This window comes from Haliotis rufescens, unplaced genomic scaffold (assembly GCF_023055435.1).
Source record: "Haliotis rufescens isolate VD_foot unplaced genomic scaffold, xgHalRufe1.0.p SCAF_1, whole genome shotgun sequence".
In the NCBI taxonomy this organism is placed as follows: domain Eukaryota; kingdom Metazoa; phylum Mollusca; class Gastropoda; order Lepetellida; family Haliotidae; genus Haliotis; species Haliotis rufescens.
Window position 1 is genome coordinate 24,287,670 of NW_025963779.1, and position 19,275 is coordinate 24,306,944.

The window sequence follows — 19,275 nt, forward strand, 5'->3', positions numbered from 1 at the left end:
ATAAATCTTTTATACACTATATATATGATATAAAGTTATCACCAACAGAGATGAGGAAGTAAAACGATAGAATTGAGTTGTTTGTTTCTTACAATACATACTAGGGACATGTGTTGATCATGAACGGTCTGAGATAAAATTTTAAAATGTAAAACATAACAAAATTAATCATGAGAAAATTATGTTTGATTTAAAGTACGCTTATTTCAGGATAATACCTGCCTGTTTGGGGAATGCCCTGATAAGAAACAGGCAACTTCCACATTATACATTTCTGTGCATGGAATTGTATTTTCGGAATTGGGCGCAGTCAATTCCATTTTATTAAAAATACTTATATATTAAAAATTAAAATTTAATAAATAAAAAAACCAATAGATTGGTCACATTTGCAACATTCACTTTTCGGTAACAGTATTCAGTGTCAGGGAAGATCGATCAATTATATTTTCTCAAGCTCCAGTGTTTTGGTGCAACTTTGCAATGGTGTGAACGTATTTCCACATCATGGGTTTCGGGGTCAACATGATCCCGAAAAATAATGTAGTATTTCAGGAGTTTCAAACATAGTGACCTACTGAATGAGAATGGCTGTTTGTTGTTTGACGCCGCACTCGAACATTCAAGATATATATGACGACCGCCTGTAGATTAAGTCTTGACCAGACAACCCATTGATTGATATTGGGAGCAACGATCCATGCAATAAACCAAGTAACCAAGCCTGACCTACCGACCCATGTGGTCGCCTCTTACGACCAACATTGGTTATAACTGTAATTGTCACGTTGAAATGGGATGATTAAGAACGGCCAAATTGTATTATACTGTACAAATTACAGAATAATTGGACTGCCAATAAATTAAGTGAATCATATATTATCGATGAAAAATATAAAGGTTTGCGTTTTTCTAAAGCCAGTTTGTTCACTCAAATCAACTAATGTTTTGTTAACTTATGAATATTCATAAACCGTTGGTTTATTCAAGGACTAGTACCGTGACAAGACAATGGAGTGACTGATGTTCACACCTTGCTCAGTCACTTGGGCTCTCATTCAACTGTCGTCTGCCCAGTTTCTTCAACAGCAGACAGATGATGCGGCAATTGAAACCCTCCGGGAGACTAAAAGAATATCTTCTGTGTGCTATTTGTTACACTGGCTGTGAAATAAATGACGCCGGGAGACAGTTGTTTGGAAATTAAGATGACTAACTCGGAGACTGGAAGACGCGGAGAGTATTATTGTCACTGACAGAAAACTAAAAGACAGTAATCAATGTAGCTCAAGTCATGGAAATGCCATGGTGGCAATAAGGTGTATATTTAGCCTTAATGAGGTCCATGTAATATCAATAATGTTCGATGTTGTCCATTCCGTGAAGAAATACATATTAGATATGGTTTATTACAAAATGAGAATGTACCTATATATGTACGTAGAGAGTGGGGTGTGTAAGATGGCGACTCATTCAATCTGAATTATACGAGAAACATTTGTTACTAAATATGGTCACTATCATGTATTGGATACAAGTATATGGCCCTACATGTTAAATCTGTAGGTGTATATAGATGAACACACGGATATGTACATAACTTATACGACATATCGTATATACGCGACCTAAGCGTCTGTCTCCGTATTCGGCTATGCAGTGATGATCAACCGTATAAGGTCCTATACATTTTACTCGGAATTTGCGCATTTAAAGCCATTTGTTTCATTGGATAATGAGCTTATTTCAAACCAATACGAAAATAACAGTAACTTATCCAAACTAGCTGCGTGCAACTTCCCACGTTGTCGGGGTATGATGACACGCAGTCAACCAAGTTACCGTGCCTGCCCGCCTTCCGACAATATTGGTTGGTTAATGATTAGTGAGTGAGTTGGGTTTAACGCCGCTTTTTACAATATTCCAGCTATATCACGGCGTGTCAGCTTAATGTGGGAGGAAAGCCCGAAGTGATGCAGGTCTCAGACGTTTATCACTTCGGTGAAACCCACGAGCACGGGTATGGTGCTGACAAACATAGAAACATAATTGGGGCGAACCGGGATTCGAACCCACAATCATGTTTCTGGCGTGCCCAAGGGACGCAACTCTGTGCAGCGAATCGCGGCGCCTTAGCCGACTGGGCCATCCGTGCTCCCTGGTTAATGATTAAACGATGTTACGAAATAGAATTTTATAAACTATGGTGTTGTTTTAAAAGTTTCCAAAGCTGAGTTTAGGAATGCCAAAGTAATACCTTTATATGCAACAGGCATTTACAAATAATAATTATATTTTCTGGTTTGGAAATTACATTTTCCTTTCGCCATGCTCACCCTTCTGCGTCGTGTTCTTTTGGCCTTGAAACCCCCGAAAACATAACTACCAGGTGCTTTGTCGGTGAAACATGTTCTGGGCTCCACGACCAGAATAGTCTTGACAAGACAACCTCTTGCTTTACCGGAAATATTCAAGATGTCTTCACTAACATGTTTCCACACACACGCCCCAAAACACCAATCCTTAAAAAAGAAAGAATTTAGGTGGAAATAACATTCAGAGGACCTGACATTGGTCGTGGAATGTTATCAATGATGGTTAAAGCAACAGGATTTTCAATGATAATTTTAAATATCTTAATAACATTAACATGGCTTGCTTAGAACTTTTTACGGAAAATGACAGAAGTCGTCCCTCCCATGAAGTACATCTGGAGACAGTGTGGCTTGCTTGTGCACAGCTCAATACAAGGGACATAACTCCTGCTGCCGCGATAAATAATACCAGTGTTCTATTTAAACTGTTGTCTCCGAAGTCTTAAGTTCGAAACCGGACATATCTAATGTTCGAGACATGCAATGTAAATAACATACAAACACATTTTTCAGCAATACAGAAATTCTTTATTACTGTTCAGCTAAAATATCGTTCCACACCAAAACATTGAATTTAAAAAATAATAGTCTGGGAAACAAACTAATAATTTAAACAATTTTGTGTTTTGAGTTAATACTAAGTCACATTTACCACTCGCCTGTGAATCTTGACATTCAATATAGGAAGCTGCCTTATGAAAACATAACCTGGCATTACTTGTGTTTATGAAATTAATAATTAATTAATAATGTAGAAAATTACCACAGATAACATTTCTGTAATATCAAATAATTTATTTTTGGTTCCTAAAGGATTAGAAAAAGATGTATTGCTAAATATGTTTAAAAAAAGCAGAAAATCAGTTTCAACCGGTACCACATGTAAGTCTAAATGCATATTTCATTGATCTTATATTATTCATGTATAACACATAAGTATTTAAATGAATGAATATTCAAATCAACCAAAAATACAAACTCAATATTTCCTTTCATCTAGAATAAATATCTAGTAACACATTTTCACACCTCTAATGAAGTAAAATAAGATTGTGCGTGCACTGTGTATTCAAAACAAACAATAAACATCCACATAACAAATGCCTACCTACAACAAAGCACCAAAAGCCATATAATCACACACTCCTAAATTTCAACACCTAATCCACTGATTACAAGTCGATTTATCATTATGAAACAAGGCCGTTAAAACACTGCAAAAACCCATTCAAGTTGGCTTCCTGAGGCAAGAGAGTTAACTGACTGTAAAAGTCCAGTTTCCACCCTTGCCGAACTAGGCTGGAATTTCTGGGCTCAATCGTAGTGCCACCAGTGGCTATTATGAGATATTTTCCCTTTTAAATCTCTCCTATTGGCCAATCAGATTCCACCTCTCATATCACTTTCATTTGCTTCAACCAAACTTGCGGCGCCCAGTGAAGACAATTTGATCGATAACCAAGATCTTTGTTGTAATAAAACGGGTCTTACTGTGCACAGTGCATCAAATCATGTTATCACCTTGTTTAAAAAAATTAAAAGATTTGGAATATATATGTTGAGGCAGTACACATTCCTTGCAAATCCTGCAATCGAACCGAAATCTTCATGGCAGTTTACAAACTGGATGTTGCTTTTGTTACGCGAATTTGATTGACTATGCATAGACTCCTTAGTCGACCAAAATATAACTCCATAATTCCAGCCTAGTTTGGCAAGGATGGAAACTTGACTTTTATAGTCAGTTAACCCTTTTGCCTCGGGAAGATGGCAGGCTTGCTGAACTGAAGACAGATCATTGCCATAACAACATCCAATTGTTTTATTTGACTTCACTTACTCAAACCACTTATAGCTGGAATATTGCTGAAGTTTTCAGAAAAACTCAAACAAACTTACTCTAAACAACACAATTAACTTGATTTACATTTTTTTTTAAACTGTTCAGACTTCAAAATAGACATAATTTTCATACAAATAAAAAAAAGAAGAATAAATTTGTGTCAACTGTCCTGAACTTTTCACATGTAATCGTTTACAAAACCATTCTGTGTCGCAAAAATTCCCCCCAGCACACTAATGATAAATAAAAACTAATTATACCTGTTCCAAGTGACCTCATCATTTTCTTTATATACTACTAAAAAAGTTAAGGACCTTCTGATTCTTTCAAGTTACTATTACATATATGCCATGACAGATCAACTATAGTAATATGAGAGAATTGGGGGGTCCTTAACTTATTTTGAGTAGTTCATTTCATAACCCATCCTGTTATACTCACTTATCACACTTATATATATTCTCACTTCAACATGTAGAAGCTAGAGACTTGTGCATAGGAGTAGAAAGGCCTTTTGTATATTTCTGTTTTACACATGTCATCACCATTCAAAATGTACACACCAAATACCATCCTGTTAGCTGCCAGGAGCAACCAATTGTCATAAAAATACTGCAATATCCATATCAATATGCCTGTGTAACCATACATTCCAAATATGACACTTTCTAATAAAACACATATGCAACTTTTTACAGATTTCCCATGTCTCTTGCAGCGCCAGAATTTATAAAAGCTAAAAGTGCACTTGGCAATGCCACAATTCTACAGAGGAAACCTGCAATTCTAATCAACCTTTAAGTGCACATTCAAGTGTGCATACACTGTTAATAGCTCATGCTGGACAATGTCAATATAATTGATCCACACATCCGTAACTTAATACTGTAGTTTAGACAAATGCACAATTCCACAACAATATGTTTTCTGTTTGCAGCATGTACTTACCAAGTACAGTTTATACCTACCAGTACCGTTAACTGTATTATACAATATCATATAACACCTTAACAATATTTATAGAGTGAGTGTGTGAGTGAGTATGGTTTTATGCCGTTTTTTTTTAGCAATATCACAACGGGGCGACACCAGAAATAGGCTTCACACATTGTTCCCATGTGGGGATTCAAAATACTTATGGAATACAATATCACTTAATTAAGGAACTATGTCATGGCTTTTTTGTGAGCTAAGACATTGTGAGATATGGATCCATATGCAAGATATGTCTTTCTTTTCTGAAAACATAAAATTGAAATTTTGATGGGGTGAAAGAACACTGGTAGAAAGCCTGGTTTGGGGACTAAGAATAGTAAGAAAATTCATCATCATATAAAAATTGTCATTCTTGTCAAGTTACATCCATGTTCATCTAACCATTTGACCTGGTTACACTGACATTTTCACTCTAGATCTGGGCAATGTTCCATAAAGCAATCTTAGTGCTAAGATGATCATAATAACCATTCTTTAACATAGGTTTACGACAGTCACAGCACCAAGATTGCTTTGAGGAACCGGACCCTGGGTACTAATGAAAGCACAAACAGAATCATGTCACTCGATGACTTTCTCTCTATATTCTGCTACCCTGGAATGTTCTATCAGTATCCTTGCAAATCCCTCTATCAGTATCCTTGCAAATCCCTTTATTAGTGTAACGACTTGATTAACATATACAGATATACCTGCTGCAACAGTGTTAGTACACATACCCCTGAGGGTAGCTTCAGTAGTCAGATCATTGAATTAAGGCACATATAGTAATGGCTGAACACAACCAGGGCCCACCTGCACAAAGCAATTTTAGCACCAAGAGTATTACACGTCTATGTTAAAATCTGGGAGTTAGTCTTAGCGCTAAGATCACTTAGTGCATGTCGGTCGAGGAGTTATTGACGTCTTGATGGCATAAGACGGTCTACAGCTGTAGAGCAGGTAAAACCTTTCCAGTGCATGTTCCAAAGCCGACACGATAACCTTCACCTTCACAGTAACCTGGAACCAGAGGAAAGAATGGTCATGATTAGATATCTTCATACAAGATACTATCTCAACATGTGACTATTGTAGTGGGGTTCTTAACACTGCATTGAAATATTTCATTCATATAATCATTGATTAAAAAAATAAAAGTACTGGTTCTCAGGCATACTTTTGGAAATATATCGCGGGCAGGCAGGCGGGCGCCATTCTTTTTTTTTGCTTGTTCAAACTAGTATGTAACCAACTAAACAGTTGTGAACCATCAACGTGGGAAAGGGCCTCCCTACATAAACAAGCATACAAACTCCTACTGCTGCCAGGACCATAACATGAGATGTGCAGTAAATCAATGCACATGTAAAGGGAAGTAACTGCTTGCAATTTTGGATCGCATTGTTTTATAAGTATTAGGATTTTTTCTTTAAATGGAAATAAAAACGAAACGTGAGGCTAACTTTATTATGATTCAGGCAGTGTCTGAGAACCAAGACTATAAGTTTTTTAGCCTTTGGTGAAATCACAAGCATGGGTTACAGTGCTATAGACCAAGTTAGTGAATGTCCTTGAATGCAGCTGTGGGCAACATTTCAGACATATGACAGCAGCCTGAAGATAATCAAGTCTGGAAGAGGTAAACCAGGGACTGAAAACATGAGCTGCGATCCTTGCCATTGTTTGTTTGGTGTTTAACACCACATTCAGCAATATTACAGCTATACAACAACGGCCTGTAAATAATCAAATGTGGATCAGACAATCCAGTAATTCATATTTTGAGCAATGATCCCAATTAACCAGATCGTCAAGTCTGGAACATCATATCCATTTGGTCGTCTCTTATAACCAGCACGGTTAGGTGGGGACCTTTTCTAACCCGGAATCCCTACAGGAACACTGGGAAAAGGACACCATTAGCCAGGCTACAGAGTGTGAAACCCATCCACATTAGTTGCCTCTTATAACCAGCAGTGGGTAGCTGGGAACCTAGACCAAGGTGGAAGACAAAGGGTCATAACCTGGGAGACGGAATTCGTTTCGTTTGTTGTTTAACACCGCACTCAGCAGTATTCCTGCTATATGACGGCGGTCTGTAAATAAGGTCCCCAGCTGGACCAGACGATCCAGTGATGGACATCATAAGCATCGATCCACGAAATTGGGATACGACCAAGTCAGTGAGCCTGACCACCCGATCCTCTTAGTCGCCAGCTCTTACGACAAGCATAGTCGCCTTTTACGGCAAGCATGGGTTGCTGAAGATCTATTCTACCCCGGATCTTCACGGGTGAGACGGGATTCAAACCAAGGATCAGCGGATCCTTGTATGGCTAGTGAACAGTCACGCCAGGCAGAGTTAGTCTGATGTACCTGTGAGAATAGCCTCATCTCCATCCTGCAGGAATTTGCGTGTGATTCCGTTTCCCAGATCCACTGGCTTCGTCCCCTTCCAGCATAACTCCAGGAAACTTCCATACGAATCTGGAGTCTAGAGACAAACAAATGAAATAATAAATACTTGTTAATCTCATTAAAATCAGATTATAGTTCTCTCTATTGCTAAACAAAGATCAAAGATCTCAAAACGACCTTTCATCCGACCAATCAAAGCGTCGCTTACCAGATCATGAAAGTGACAGTCGAAATGTGTTTTATAATCATGCAACCTCGAAAACGTTAACACGGGGTATTCTGAACAACAGTTACGGCCCTTAAACTGATTCTGTCAAAATTATCATCTTTTTCTCGTTTGCGTGGGATAAACATTTGAACATAGGAGGCGTTGCCATACAATCGCAACGACATAAAAGACATTCCGGAATGTTCGATTGATCAGTTTTCAAAATTTTAATCGAGAACTCTCTGAAATGGAAGTCGCCAGGTTGAAACGAGTGCCGTAAAGCTCGAGAAAGCTGCTTTCTTATTGGCTGATGTCGACTTCTTGTTAGTCGTTTCAGTGGAAGGTCAAGGTTCGCGAAAGGTCGTTCTGATGTGACCCTAATGAGATGTCCTCAGATCTTTGTTTAGCGGCGGCAGCGAGAACTTAGACCTGATTGAGATTGATACATGTTGGACATAAATGTAGTGCATGATGTCCTTTTGAGATTATTAATTTTAAACTGAATGATCCTGTTAAGAACATGCTGTTAAAATAGCCTGCTTCCTGTGGTTCTAAACTACATCAGCTAGGAGTACCATGTTCTCTGACAATTCCCAATGACAATAAATCTCAAATTCTTAGTTTGGAACCAAGGCCACTGAGAAGTCCCAAAGTTCAAACCTTTCTGGTGACCCCTCTTTGAAAGTGTAGGGCTCTGAGGACACATTAAATACAGAACTTTGGTGCCTTACTGCCAAGCCAAGAACTGAAACCTATTTCTCCCTGGGATCACCTCATGGGCAGTAAGATGACGCAGTAATCAGTAAACTGACCTCGCCACTGATGGTCCCCGAGGCCATGAGGTCGCCTGCATTGACGTTGCAGCCAGTGATGGTGTGGTGGGCAAGCTGCTGCTTCATTGACCAGTACACGTACTGAAACATAACATTCCAAGTGATTTTATGTACGGGAGCGAGTCAATGTGACCACTGCCAGCTATATCAATGTGTCCTGCATAAATATTTAAATAAGTCTGGGGCAGGCATACATTGCTTGACAGCATGATGAACAATCCAGCCCGTGAGAGTCTGACATAATCAGCCAATTCACAAATTGTGTTTTGATCCTGACCTGATACTTGTTTTAGTTTGCTCTGACAACAATCTACAGAGGCAGTAGACCTACCTGACCTGGGACCCTGAGAGTGTGACTAAAATGGGGAGCTGGGGAGATTGGGACCTACCTGACCTGGAATCCCAACAAGGAGACTAGCATGGGGAGCTGGTGACCTAACCTGACCTGGAACCCTGAGCATATGGGTATGTGGACCTAACTGATCTAGAACCCTGAGCATATGGGGCTGTGGACCTAACTGATCTAGAACCCTGAGCATATGGGTATGTGGACCTAACTGATCTAGAACCCTGAGAGAGTGACTAGCATGGAGAGCTGGGACCTACCTGACCTATAACCCTGAGCATATGGGGCTGTGGACCTAACTGATCTAGAACCCTGAGAGAGTGACTAGCATGGAGAGCTGGGACCTACCTGACCTAGAACCCTGAGCATATGGGGCTGTGGACCTAACTGATCTAGAACCCTGAGAGAGTGACTAGTATGGAGAGCTGGGACCTACCTGACCTAGAACCCTGAGCATATGGGGCTGTGGACCATCTGATCTGGAACCCTGAGCATATGGGGCTGTGGACCATCTGATCTGGAACCCTGAGAGGGTGACTAGCATGGGCAGCTGGGGAGATAGGGACCTACCTGACCTGGAATCCCAACAAGGCCACTAGCATGGGGAGCTGGGGACCTAACCTGATCTAGAATGATCTAGATCTAATGATGTCATAAGAGCATATTTCAGTTTATGGCCAGGTTATTTAACGTTCATGCATGCCAATGGACACACATACACAACAGAGCCAGGAAGTTTATATAGTTTGTTCATATGGGCTTGTTGGCAAGTGAAGTATTGGGAGTGCCAATTCTTTTCAATGTCTTTTCAGTGTCAAATCAAAGAAGCGGCATACTCCTATTTGGCAAATCATTACTCCAATAACACTGTCTGATATGAAAGAGGAGCCTTTGTACCTTGAAATTACTGCGGGCCACAGTTGCTGGCTTGGGTAAACCTTCAACTGAAAGAAACAAACATTTCACAATTTAATCATTTCATTTGCAGTGCACACATTTACAAGTGAGCAAAGCACAACACTGCTTGAAGTAGCTTGCAGACAGATCTTGACAAACAATACCAAACATGGCTTCGGCTTTTGGACACGTGTAAACACAACTTTGTATGTATGTATTTTCCTGATGGCAGTGAATACAAAAACAAACAAAAAACATATTTTGGGTGGTTTCTTAAATAGCTAGGCATAATCCAACTTGAAAATTCTAAATGCCCCAAAACAATCACTGGAACTTGAGCACAAAATACATGAACATGACTATCAAGAAACAAACAAATGATGAGGCTCATTTATATACTACGCAAAAGATGTTGAAGAACACCCAGTTCTTCCATACTACTATGATTAATTTGTTATGACAGAATGAAAGAATCTTGCATTCTTTAACTTTTTTTTGAGTAGTACATATCCCCTGTCAACTATGTAGCAGTGGGATTAATTATCTCACAATTGAGCATGACTTCAAGGTTGATGTTGAAGGCGAAGGGGTCGTCATGTTGAAGATAGGGCAGGGGAGTCGGATCCTGAAACATCATCAAGTGCACACCATCAACTCAATCTTAGACTACTTGGTCTGGCAGGGCATCAAGTACAACCCCCATTTTGCATGCTAGTTCAATTACCAGTCGTTCCAAACGCCTAGAATTTTTCAGACACAATTTGTATTTAGCAACTCACTCGAGTCAGGTCTAAAATGTGAAATGCTTTCATATTTAACACCACACGTAGCACTATTCCAAACATAGGACCACTGGATCCATTTAGCCCCCTTGAACAACAAGCATAAGTTGCTAGGAATGTATTTTAACCCAGAATACCAAAGGTGATTCAGCAAATGGTATAAAACTTGTGCATTTAGTTACTGTGCTCTACTTCTAACTTACACTCGGTGACTTAAAGGACTGTGTGTCAACATAACACACCAATGACATCAACAACTGGTTTGTCTGCCCCAGACTGGATTATTTACAGGCCGATGTGAATTACCTTCAATATTCCTGATTGCAGCATAAAACCATAAACAAACAAACTATGATATAAGAAAAATATCAACTTCAGTTTTACCTGAGGCTGATTGGGCACCCTGAAAGGCGCCAAGGCGTCCATGGTGACAACCCATGGGGAGATGCTGGTGCCATGGTTCTTCCCAAGGAATGGCCCAAGAGGAACGTACTCCCACTTCTGTATATCCCGAGCTACGGACAGGAAAACATTATCAAAACTTTCTCAGTTCTTACAAATATCAACTAACATGAGAAAACCTCATAAAGGAGCACTCCTACTACATGCTTCATGAGTACTGTATATGATCGTAATTAAGCCGAATTTTGAGAATGGGGTTGGCTTATGTATGGGTAACACTTTCATCAAACTCTTTTTCTATTGGTCAAAATACTACATCATATCGCTTCAGGTGAATGAACAATGCTACAACAAACTTTGTCAATGAAAATGACAAATATTGTGATTTACTTTTCAATTTTATTTTTAGTTAAGCTTGCCATTGTTTTATATGCAGGGATAAGATTACAGTATGTCTCATATGTTACAAAGTGGAATATATTCTAAATCTATTTACCTAAAAGCAGCAGCAGCCGCACCCACTTCACCCACCCATCCCCAGTAAATTTCATTTGGAATTAACAATGTAAATAGCCGGAGGTTTCAAATGTTAATATTACTGTGCAAGATATACTCAACAACACACGCAAATCTGAAAACAGATCAAAGTTATTGAGATAAATATTGATCAAACTTAATCTATACATGTATTATGAATGCAGAATGCCACATTTTTCAGACTGTCACTTAGAACAAAAAGATAGTTACAAAAAAATATTCACATGCAGTTAAACATACAGATTTTCAGGTTTCAAATCGCATTAACATTTTCCAACCAATCAGATTGCAGCATACATGCCCATTCACTTTACAATAACTGATAAAGCATCCACATGCTATCTCACCACTCCAGTCATTCATGACCACCATCCCGAAGATGTGATCCTCCGTCTTGCTGATGGGGATAGGTTCTCCAAGCTTGTTGGACGGGCCACCCACAAAGAAAGCCATCTCCAGCTCAATGTCCATCAGCTTACACGGACCAAACACTGGCGGCTTAGCTGCTCAAACAAAACAGTAACATGTTCAAAATCATGCAGCTAAACTATATTTTCCTGGAACTGCTGTAGACACTGAAATATGGGTAATCAGGGTAATGGACCATGTTTTAAGTAATGTTAGGTTTTTGTTAGTTTTCGAAAATTATTAGCAATATGAGAGCATGTGACACAAAGAATGGGCTCCTAAGTTCATACATGGATATTTTGTGAGTAAGTGAGTGAGTGAGTGAGTGAGTGAGTGAGTGAGTGAGTGAGTGAGTGAGTGAGTGAGTGAGTGAGTGAGTGAGTGAGTGAGTGAGTGAGTATGGTTTACGCCGCTTTTAGCAATATTCCAGCAATATCACGGTGGGGGACACCAGAAATGGGCTTCACACATTGTACCCATGTCGGGAATCGAACCCAGGTCTTTGGCGTGACGAGCGAACACTTTAACCACTAGGCTACCCGACTGCCCCGGGATATGTTGTGAATCAAACCCCAGTTTTAGTTGTGATGAGCTTATGCTTCAACCACCAGGCGACCCGACAACCCCAACAGAACAGAAGAATAAATCATCATTTACAAAGCTTAGCCAAATGTCCTACTTTGACTAGTGTGTAAGAGTGTTTGTTGGTTTGTTGTTTAATGCCGCACTCAGCAATATTCCAACTGTATGACAGTCTTCTGTAAATAATCGAGTCTGGACCAGACAATCCAGGGACTGACATCCTGTGCATCTATCCACGCCATTGGGATACGATGACATGCATAAACCAAGTCAGCGAGCCAGACCACCTGATCCCATTAGTCGCCTCTTACGACAAGCACAGTCGCCTTTTACGGCAAGCATGGGTTGCTAAAGACCCATTCTACCCCGGATCTTCACGGGCATCGTGTAAGGGAGAAGAAGTGAGTATGGTTTTATGTCTCTTTTAGTACCATTTCAGCAATATCAGGGTAGGCAACACCAGAAATGGACTTTACAGATTGTACCCATGTGGGAAACACAACCAGGACTCCTGTGTGACAAACGAATACTTTAACCACTAAGCTACCCCCCACTGCCTCTATATAGTGGACCCGTGAAGATCCGGGGTAGAATAGGTCTTCAGCAACCCATGCTTGCAGTAAAAGGCGACTAACAGGATCAGGTGGTCAGGCTCGCTGACTTAGTTGATGCATGTCATCGATCCCAATTGTGTGGATTGATGCTCATGATATTAATCACTGGATTGTCTGGTCCAGACTTGATTATTTACAGACTGCCGCCATATAGCTGGAATATTGCTCAGTGCGGCGTTAAACCTACCAACCAACCAACCCTATATAGTCAACAGAGAACCTCTGCTAAAAACATTAAAGAAAACAGTAACAACCTGAACAAAGATCAGTAATAAGTGAAGGGAAGATACACTATTTCCCTACTCACTATCATCAGGCCTTGTTTGACCATTGGGTCGTCTGATGGGAGTCCCTGACACAACCACTGAGGAAGCTCGGCCGTGATAACCAACTGGAAGGTGTGTCCTGTAACCATGGCAACATGAAGAGCATGAATATGCGTGTAACAACATCTATCAAAGATCAAATAAAACGCATCACATGAAATATTGAGTAAGCAAAAGTTTCCATCTCTATCAATATGCACAACATCATAAACATGATAAACATTCTTTGTGAAGAAGTGAAATTTCAAAACAGGTGATGTTTTCACAAATGATACAGTTTCAGCTTTTATGTACTTCAGCAGGAGTTTGATGGTCGTGTTAACATCTACAAGACTCACCAGTTGGGCATGAGAGCATTTTCTGGACCTCGGAACATGACGCCGACATTGTATGCATGGTACTTGGAAGAGTAGAAGTCGGTGTAGTCACCTGATGCACAGAAACACAAATACATGACAGCTTTCGGTAGTGTTCTAGGGAGATTATTAATAGACAGGTCTGGACAATCCAGCGATTGATATGAAGAGCTACCATCCATGCCTTCGTGTATGTTGAAAATCCATCACCCAATTCACAGAGCCCGACTACTGATCCATTAAGTTGCATTGTACAACAAGCATAGGTAGCTGGGGAGCAATTCTGTATCCCAATGTAGACTACATAGTTCACAGCTCACAACCAATGCTTGCTGTAAAAGACGACTATGCTTGTCATAAGAGGCGACAAATGGGATCGAGTGGTCAGGCTCACTGACTTGGTTGATGCATGTCATCGTATCCAAATTGCGTGGATCAATGCTCATGAAGTCAATCGGTGGATTGTCTGGTCTAGACTCGATTATTTACAGACCGCCGTCACATAGCTGGAATATTGCTGAGTGCAGCGTTAAAAAACAAAGAAAGAAAAAAACCCAACATATTTATCATGTTTATCAGCAAAAATGAATTTCCATTGTTCCTGACGATTATGATGATAGCACAGGTTCAGTGTAACATTGAATGTCAACAAGAGATCAGCTACATGAATACTAACATGCTAAATGAAACAAAATGTATTTGAATATACTTTGTGGCTATGAACGTACAACTGGGTGCTAGTATTCAGGTGTATTAATACTTTATTAATATATACGGTATATCGCTGTGTATAAGGCAAGTTTTTCGTACCTAGAATTAGGGGCTTTCAAGGGTGGTCGCCGTATACGTGGGGTCGCTTTATAGACGGCGATATACGGTAGTGTTTGCAGCTTTAACTGGGCATATATTTATCTACAAACTACACTATGTCTACAAACACATAAATAATTCAAAAAGTTATTAAAAATGCCATTAGTTACCAATCTTGGCTGGTAGATGCATTGTAGCTTGACTTTGGGGGACAAACGCTCTGAAAAATCAAAATTCACAATGTCATCATGTCATGTAACAGTTTCAGTTGGAGCTACATGTACTTGAAACTAAGGCAACAACAAAGTAATTATTAATACTTCATCCAAATCTAAAATTAATCAAGATAATGTAAGATTGGTAGCATTTTATTGTTCATAATTTATCAGTCATTAAAAATAACTTTCCAGCCATAAAGCCAGGCCGGCAAATCTATTAAATTGCCAGTTTGTTTAAAAAGTTGCAAGTCTGGATAAAGCTCTGTACTCTCATCAAAATATTGTAAATTTTACATTAGATTGTATATTATATTCTTATCCTTTCTCACACTAAGCATTTCTTCCTTCTTCTTTCAATCCTTATGTGGAAACGTCCTAAAACAAAGTTTCCAGCTTCCAAAAACATTTTGCCCGAACACGTCCCAGCAACACATGTTGCATTTTCCTTTGTCTGATGGTACTTAGTACTGTGAGGCAGGGTGTATTGTAGTGTAGTGTGGAGGGCGGGGATGAAAACCTAATTTATTATGGCATTATTATGTTCATCTAAAAGCAGCTACATTAAGAATCTCTTCTAAACTTGTTGTGACATTTAAGTGATATGTCCAACTGTTACATACTTTGTTGAATATGGCTGGATTGATTTCTGCAATAATTTTGTGAACAGAAAGTCATGAACAATCCACCTACTTCGCTCTAAGTTCGGCATTGTCTCGCAGCACGCCATCAGACACCGAGAGAATCTTCTGTAGAACACCTCTTGCTTCTTGCCACGCTGCTCGACCCAAGGCCATAAAACTGTTCAGAGTTGGCTGTCAATAATGAAATACATAAACTCAATTGTCTACACTAAACCTAGAATAACCCATGTCAAATTTCACTTAATGCAGACCCGTGAGAGGCAACTAACGGGATCGGGTGGTCAGACTCGCTGACTTGGTTGATGCATGTCATCGTATCCCAATTGCATAGATTGATACTCATGACATCAATCACTGGATTGTCAGGTTCAGACTCAATTATTTACAGACCGCCATCATAAAGCTGGAATATTGCTAAATGTGACATTAAAAAAACCCAGAACTTTAATGCACACTAACCAAAAATTAGTCTAGGAATTAAAGCAATATACAGAGGTAGATACCACTGGTCATATATATGTAGGGGAGACAGGGGTGCTTTGGGACACGGGGTGCATTGGGACACCCCCAAAAACTGCTATTTATAGGTTTACAATCACATAATCATTTACACTAAAGGAAGTGACATCATACACCGTAGCACTTTTTGTAGCAGGGGTGGAAGCAGCGCCTTTTGACAGAAGTTTGATAAGTTAAATGTAATTTTGGCACTTCATTGTAAAATTGAGACCCCTATTATTGAAGCTTTACATGACAAAGTGTTCCATCTTTCAGTTGATGTATGAGTTTTATTCAAAACAGTGATATCTTAAAGGTATTCTGCCAAGAGATGAAGGTCATTTTGTCATGTGGTTATGTCATACGCATTGGGACACCCTGACAGGGGTGCATTGGGACATGTCCCAATGCACCCCAAACATGTGATCCTAAATGACCAGCATGTAATCATCATTATGAATTCAAAATGTAATTACTTTGACATTTGCTTTGGATTTGTTTCTTGAACTTTGCTGAAATATCAATGAAAGATACTTTTCTAGTAGGTTCAATAACTGCATGGTCTCCTTGACCTTCCAGTGGAGCTTATTGAGCTGATCTGCAGATATCGTCCAATCAAAGAATTAGTTATACATTTAATAAAGTGTTGCTTTGTGAAGTTATAGTCCTGAAGAATAACTAGTTATATACAGACAAGATCTATCCAAATTTTAAAGTTCTGTCGCCATTTCTTTGTTAATGTCCCAATCCCCCCCAGTATGTGTCCCAATGCACCCCAACGTGGGGTGCATTGGGACGAAAAAAATATATTTTTAAAATCACTGTGTCTCAGTTAATTTCATGTTTGTGAAATAATTTGTTTGTTCAGTGATTCATTATTAAAGTGTTGATTAGAAGATGTGTCTATTTCTTTATGAATCCATTTCAAGTGGGAAATGGACTGGATAATACAAATTTTGTCCCAATGCACCCCGGTCTCCCCTACACCCCCTCAGTGGTCTAGTGGTAGAGCGTCTGCCCAGAGAGGAAGGCCCAGGGTTCATTCCCGGGACGCCTAATACCAAAAGACGTTAAAAGTTGGTACTTGTTGTTACCCTGTCTGGCGCTCTGACTTATGGGGCTTAAACAAAGACTGGTTGGCTCGGAGTCAGTATACTGTTTCTGAGTGGGGTATTCATGTTAAACTGCGGCATGGTACCTCAGTGGGCTAACACTATAAATCCGCATCAGTCCGACTAGTACAAGCAGCCACACACACTCACGTGCATGCATGTCACAATATAAGTGCAATAATCTTGGATGCGACGTTAAACCCCACCTCACCTCACCTCACCTCACCTCATATGTAACCTAACTGAACTGGGGGAGAAAACAACTAGTCTTTCTAAATTTTCACTAGTCTCAGATTAACAGAGTAGTGGTCATGTCTATGCCTGATACAGATCTGGGAAATGAACCAGTGTTAGCTCAAAACTTTCTTACAATTCACACTTAGCAAGTGATCAGTATTAATCTTACCTCATCAAAGACAGCCTGTTGAGACTTGAGTTCTGCTCCATCGAAGAAATGTTTTACCTGAGTCAGGTCTAATATCTGGTCACCAATAGCAACACCAATTCTGTTGCGTGGCTGGAAGATGTCCAATATACAAAACATAAATACAGAGTGTTCACCACAACTATAAGGAAAAAGTAGGAAATATTTCGCGAGACTATGGAAAACAAGATAAGACGTGAATGTTATTTTGATAACGATTAACAAGATGAGCACCAAAGCAGCAGGTGTTACTTGAACAAAGTTATTTGCAGGCAGAAACTGAAGTCTGTGTTTCAATGATTATTTTATACAAGCATTTTGAATATCACATGGGTAGACATCATTGGTCAGATCCAAATACATTGTAGTTCCCAACTCATTTTGGACAAGTGGTTATGCAACTACTGAACAAGTCAATCTGGATTGGTACTAGTCTCTGACTGATCTATCCCTGTTTCTGCACTTGCTGTCAATTTGTCAGATAGTTAGATGCAATTTCCTTTGCACAGATCTGCCTAACAGTCATCTATCCATCCGTAATTCGCCCAACCTGGCACAAATGGGGAGTGTATCGTTCATGTTGCATTTACTTCCAGATTGGTGCGCTAATATTTATGCACCACATAGTTATTAAAAATAGAGTGAGTGAATATGGTTTTACGCCGCTTTTAGCAATATTCCAGCAATATCACGGCGGGGGACACCAGAAATGGGCTTCACACATTGTACCAATGTCAGGAATCGAACCCAGGTCTTCGGCGTGACAAGCGAACGCATTAACCACTAGGCTACCCGACCGCCCCAATTAAAAATAGACAGCAGCCCCATCTGCAGACAGATAGTTCAGCATATACCGGTACATATGTTGCTAACCAAACATCCTGGAACAAACAAATAATGTGTATTTCACAGTCTATATCAGTCAGACCTCTCCCTATGTTTATAGTGACAACATATGACATTTTATTAACTTGTAGCAACTTGTGAAATAAAAATGTCCAAAATTAAATATTAGGTACATTTCAGTTTTGATTACTTTTGATGATAAATAATTTTAATAGAGTGTCTTAAAATTAGAATTACAAAGTTTAAGTTGTTTTGGACAGTCACTAGAGCTTTTGAAAAATGTCATTATTGTTAAGTTCAATGTGTTTGCAGTCTTTGATTCAGCAGCCGTTATAATCATGTAAAAACGCAGACACAGCTGTCAGGAATGTCCACGTGACATAAAATAATGATAATGTCGTATTAAAAGACACGTGCTGCCAGTCTGTTTACAAATGGTTGAAGGCGTGTACAATTAGTGAAGTTTGATTGGCTAGAAATTCCATCGCCTCAGCGAGTTCAAGGTCGTATGTTAGTCGCACTCTTTTGTTTCAATTGCGATACTTACGTTATCAGGTGTAGAAAATATACCATAAGGTAGATTTTGAATTGGGAAGTGACTGTCCGGACTGACGGTGACGAATGACATTGCTAAAAGTTGATTTTCAGTGAAAACTTAAGCAGCTTCGCCACACGCTTCTAGTGCAGGGGATTTCGATCAAGTGAAGCTAATTGTATTAGTTTCGATAAATATACAAAATATTGATAGTTGGATAGACAACACTGTAACAAATGCAAAACAAATATATTATTCGATATAGAATCACTTTATAAATAGTTTG

The 19,275-nt window shown here is 39.4% G+C and overlaps 1 protein-coding gene across 1 annotated transcript; it reads right to left on the reverse strand.

The window, feature by feature from the left end:
- Nucleotides 1–2,880: 2,880 nt before the first annotated feature.
- Nucleotides 2,881–19,171, reverse strand: LOC124131649 (fumarylacetoacetase-like). Its single transcript, XM_046495070.2, has 13 exons — nt 19,002–19,171; nt 17,591–17,701; nt 15,624–15,745; nt 14,886–14,935; nt 13,888–13,978; nt 13,531–13,628; nt 11,967–12,122; nt 11,065–11,195; nt 10,448–10,523; nt 9,899–9,945; nt 8,635–8,736; nt 7,573–7,690; nt 2,881–6,216 (listed from the first exon to the last, which is right to left on the reverse strand). The coding sequence occupies exons 1-13, from the start codon at nt 19,080–19,082 to the stop codon at nt 6,140–6,142; spliced, it is 1,260 nt and encodes a 419-aa protein (XP_046351026.1). The 5' UTR covers nt 19,083–19,171; the 3' UTR covers nt 2,881–6,139.
- Between the last annotated feature and the right edge of the window lie 104 nt (nt 19,172–19,275).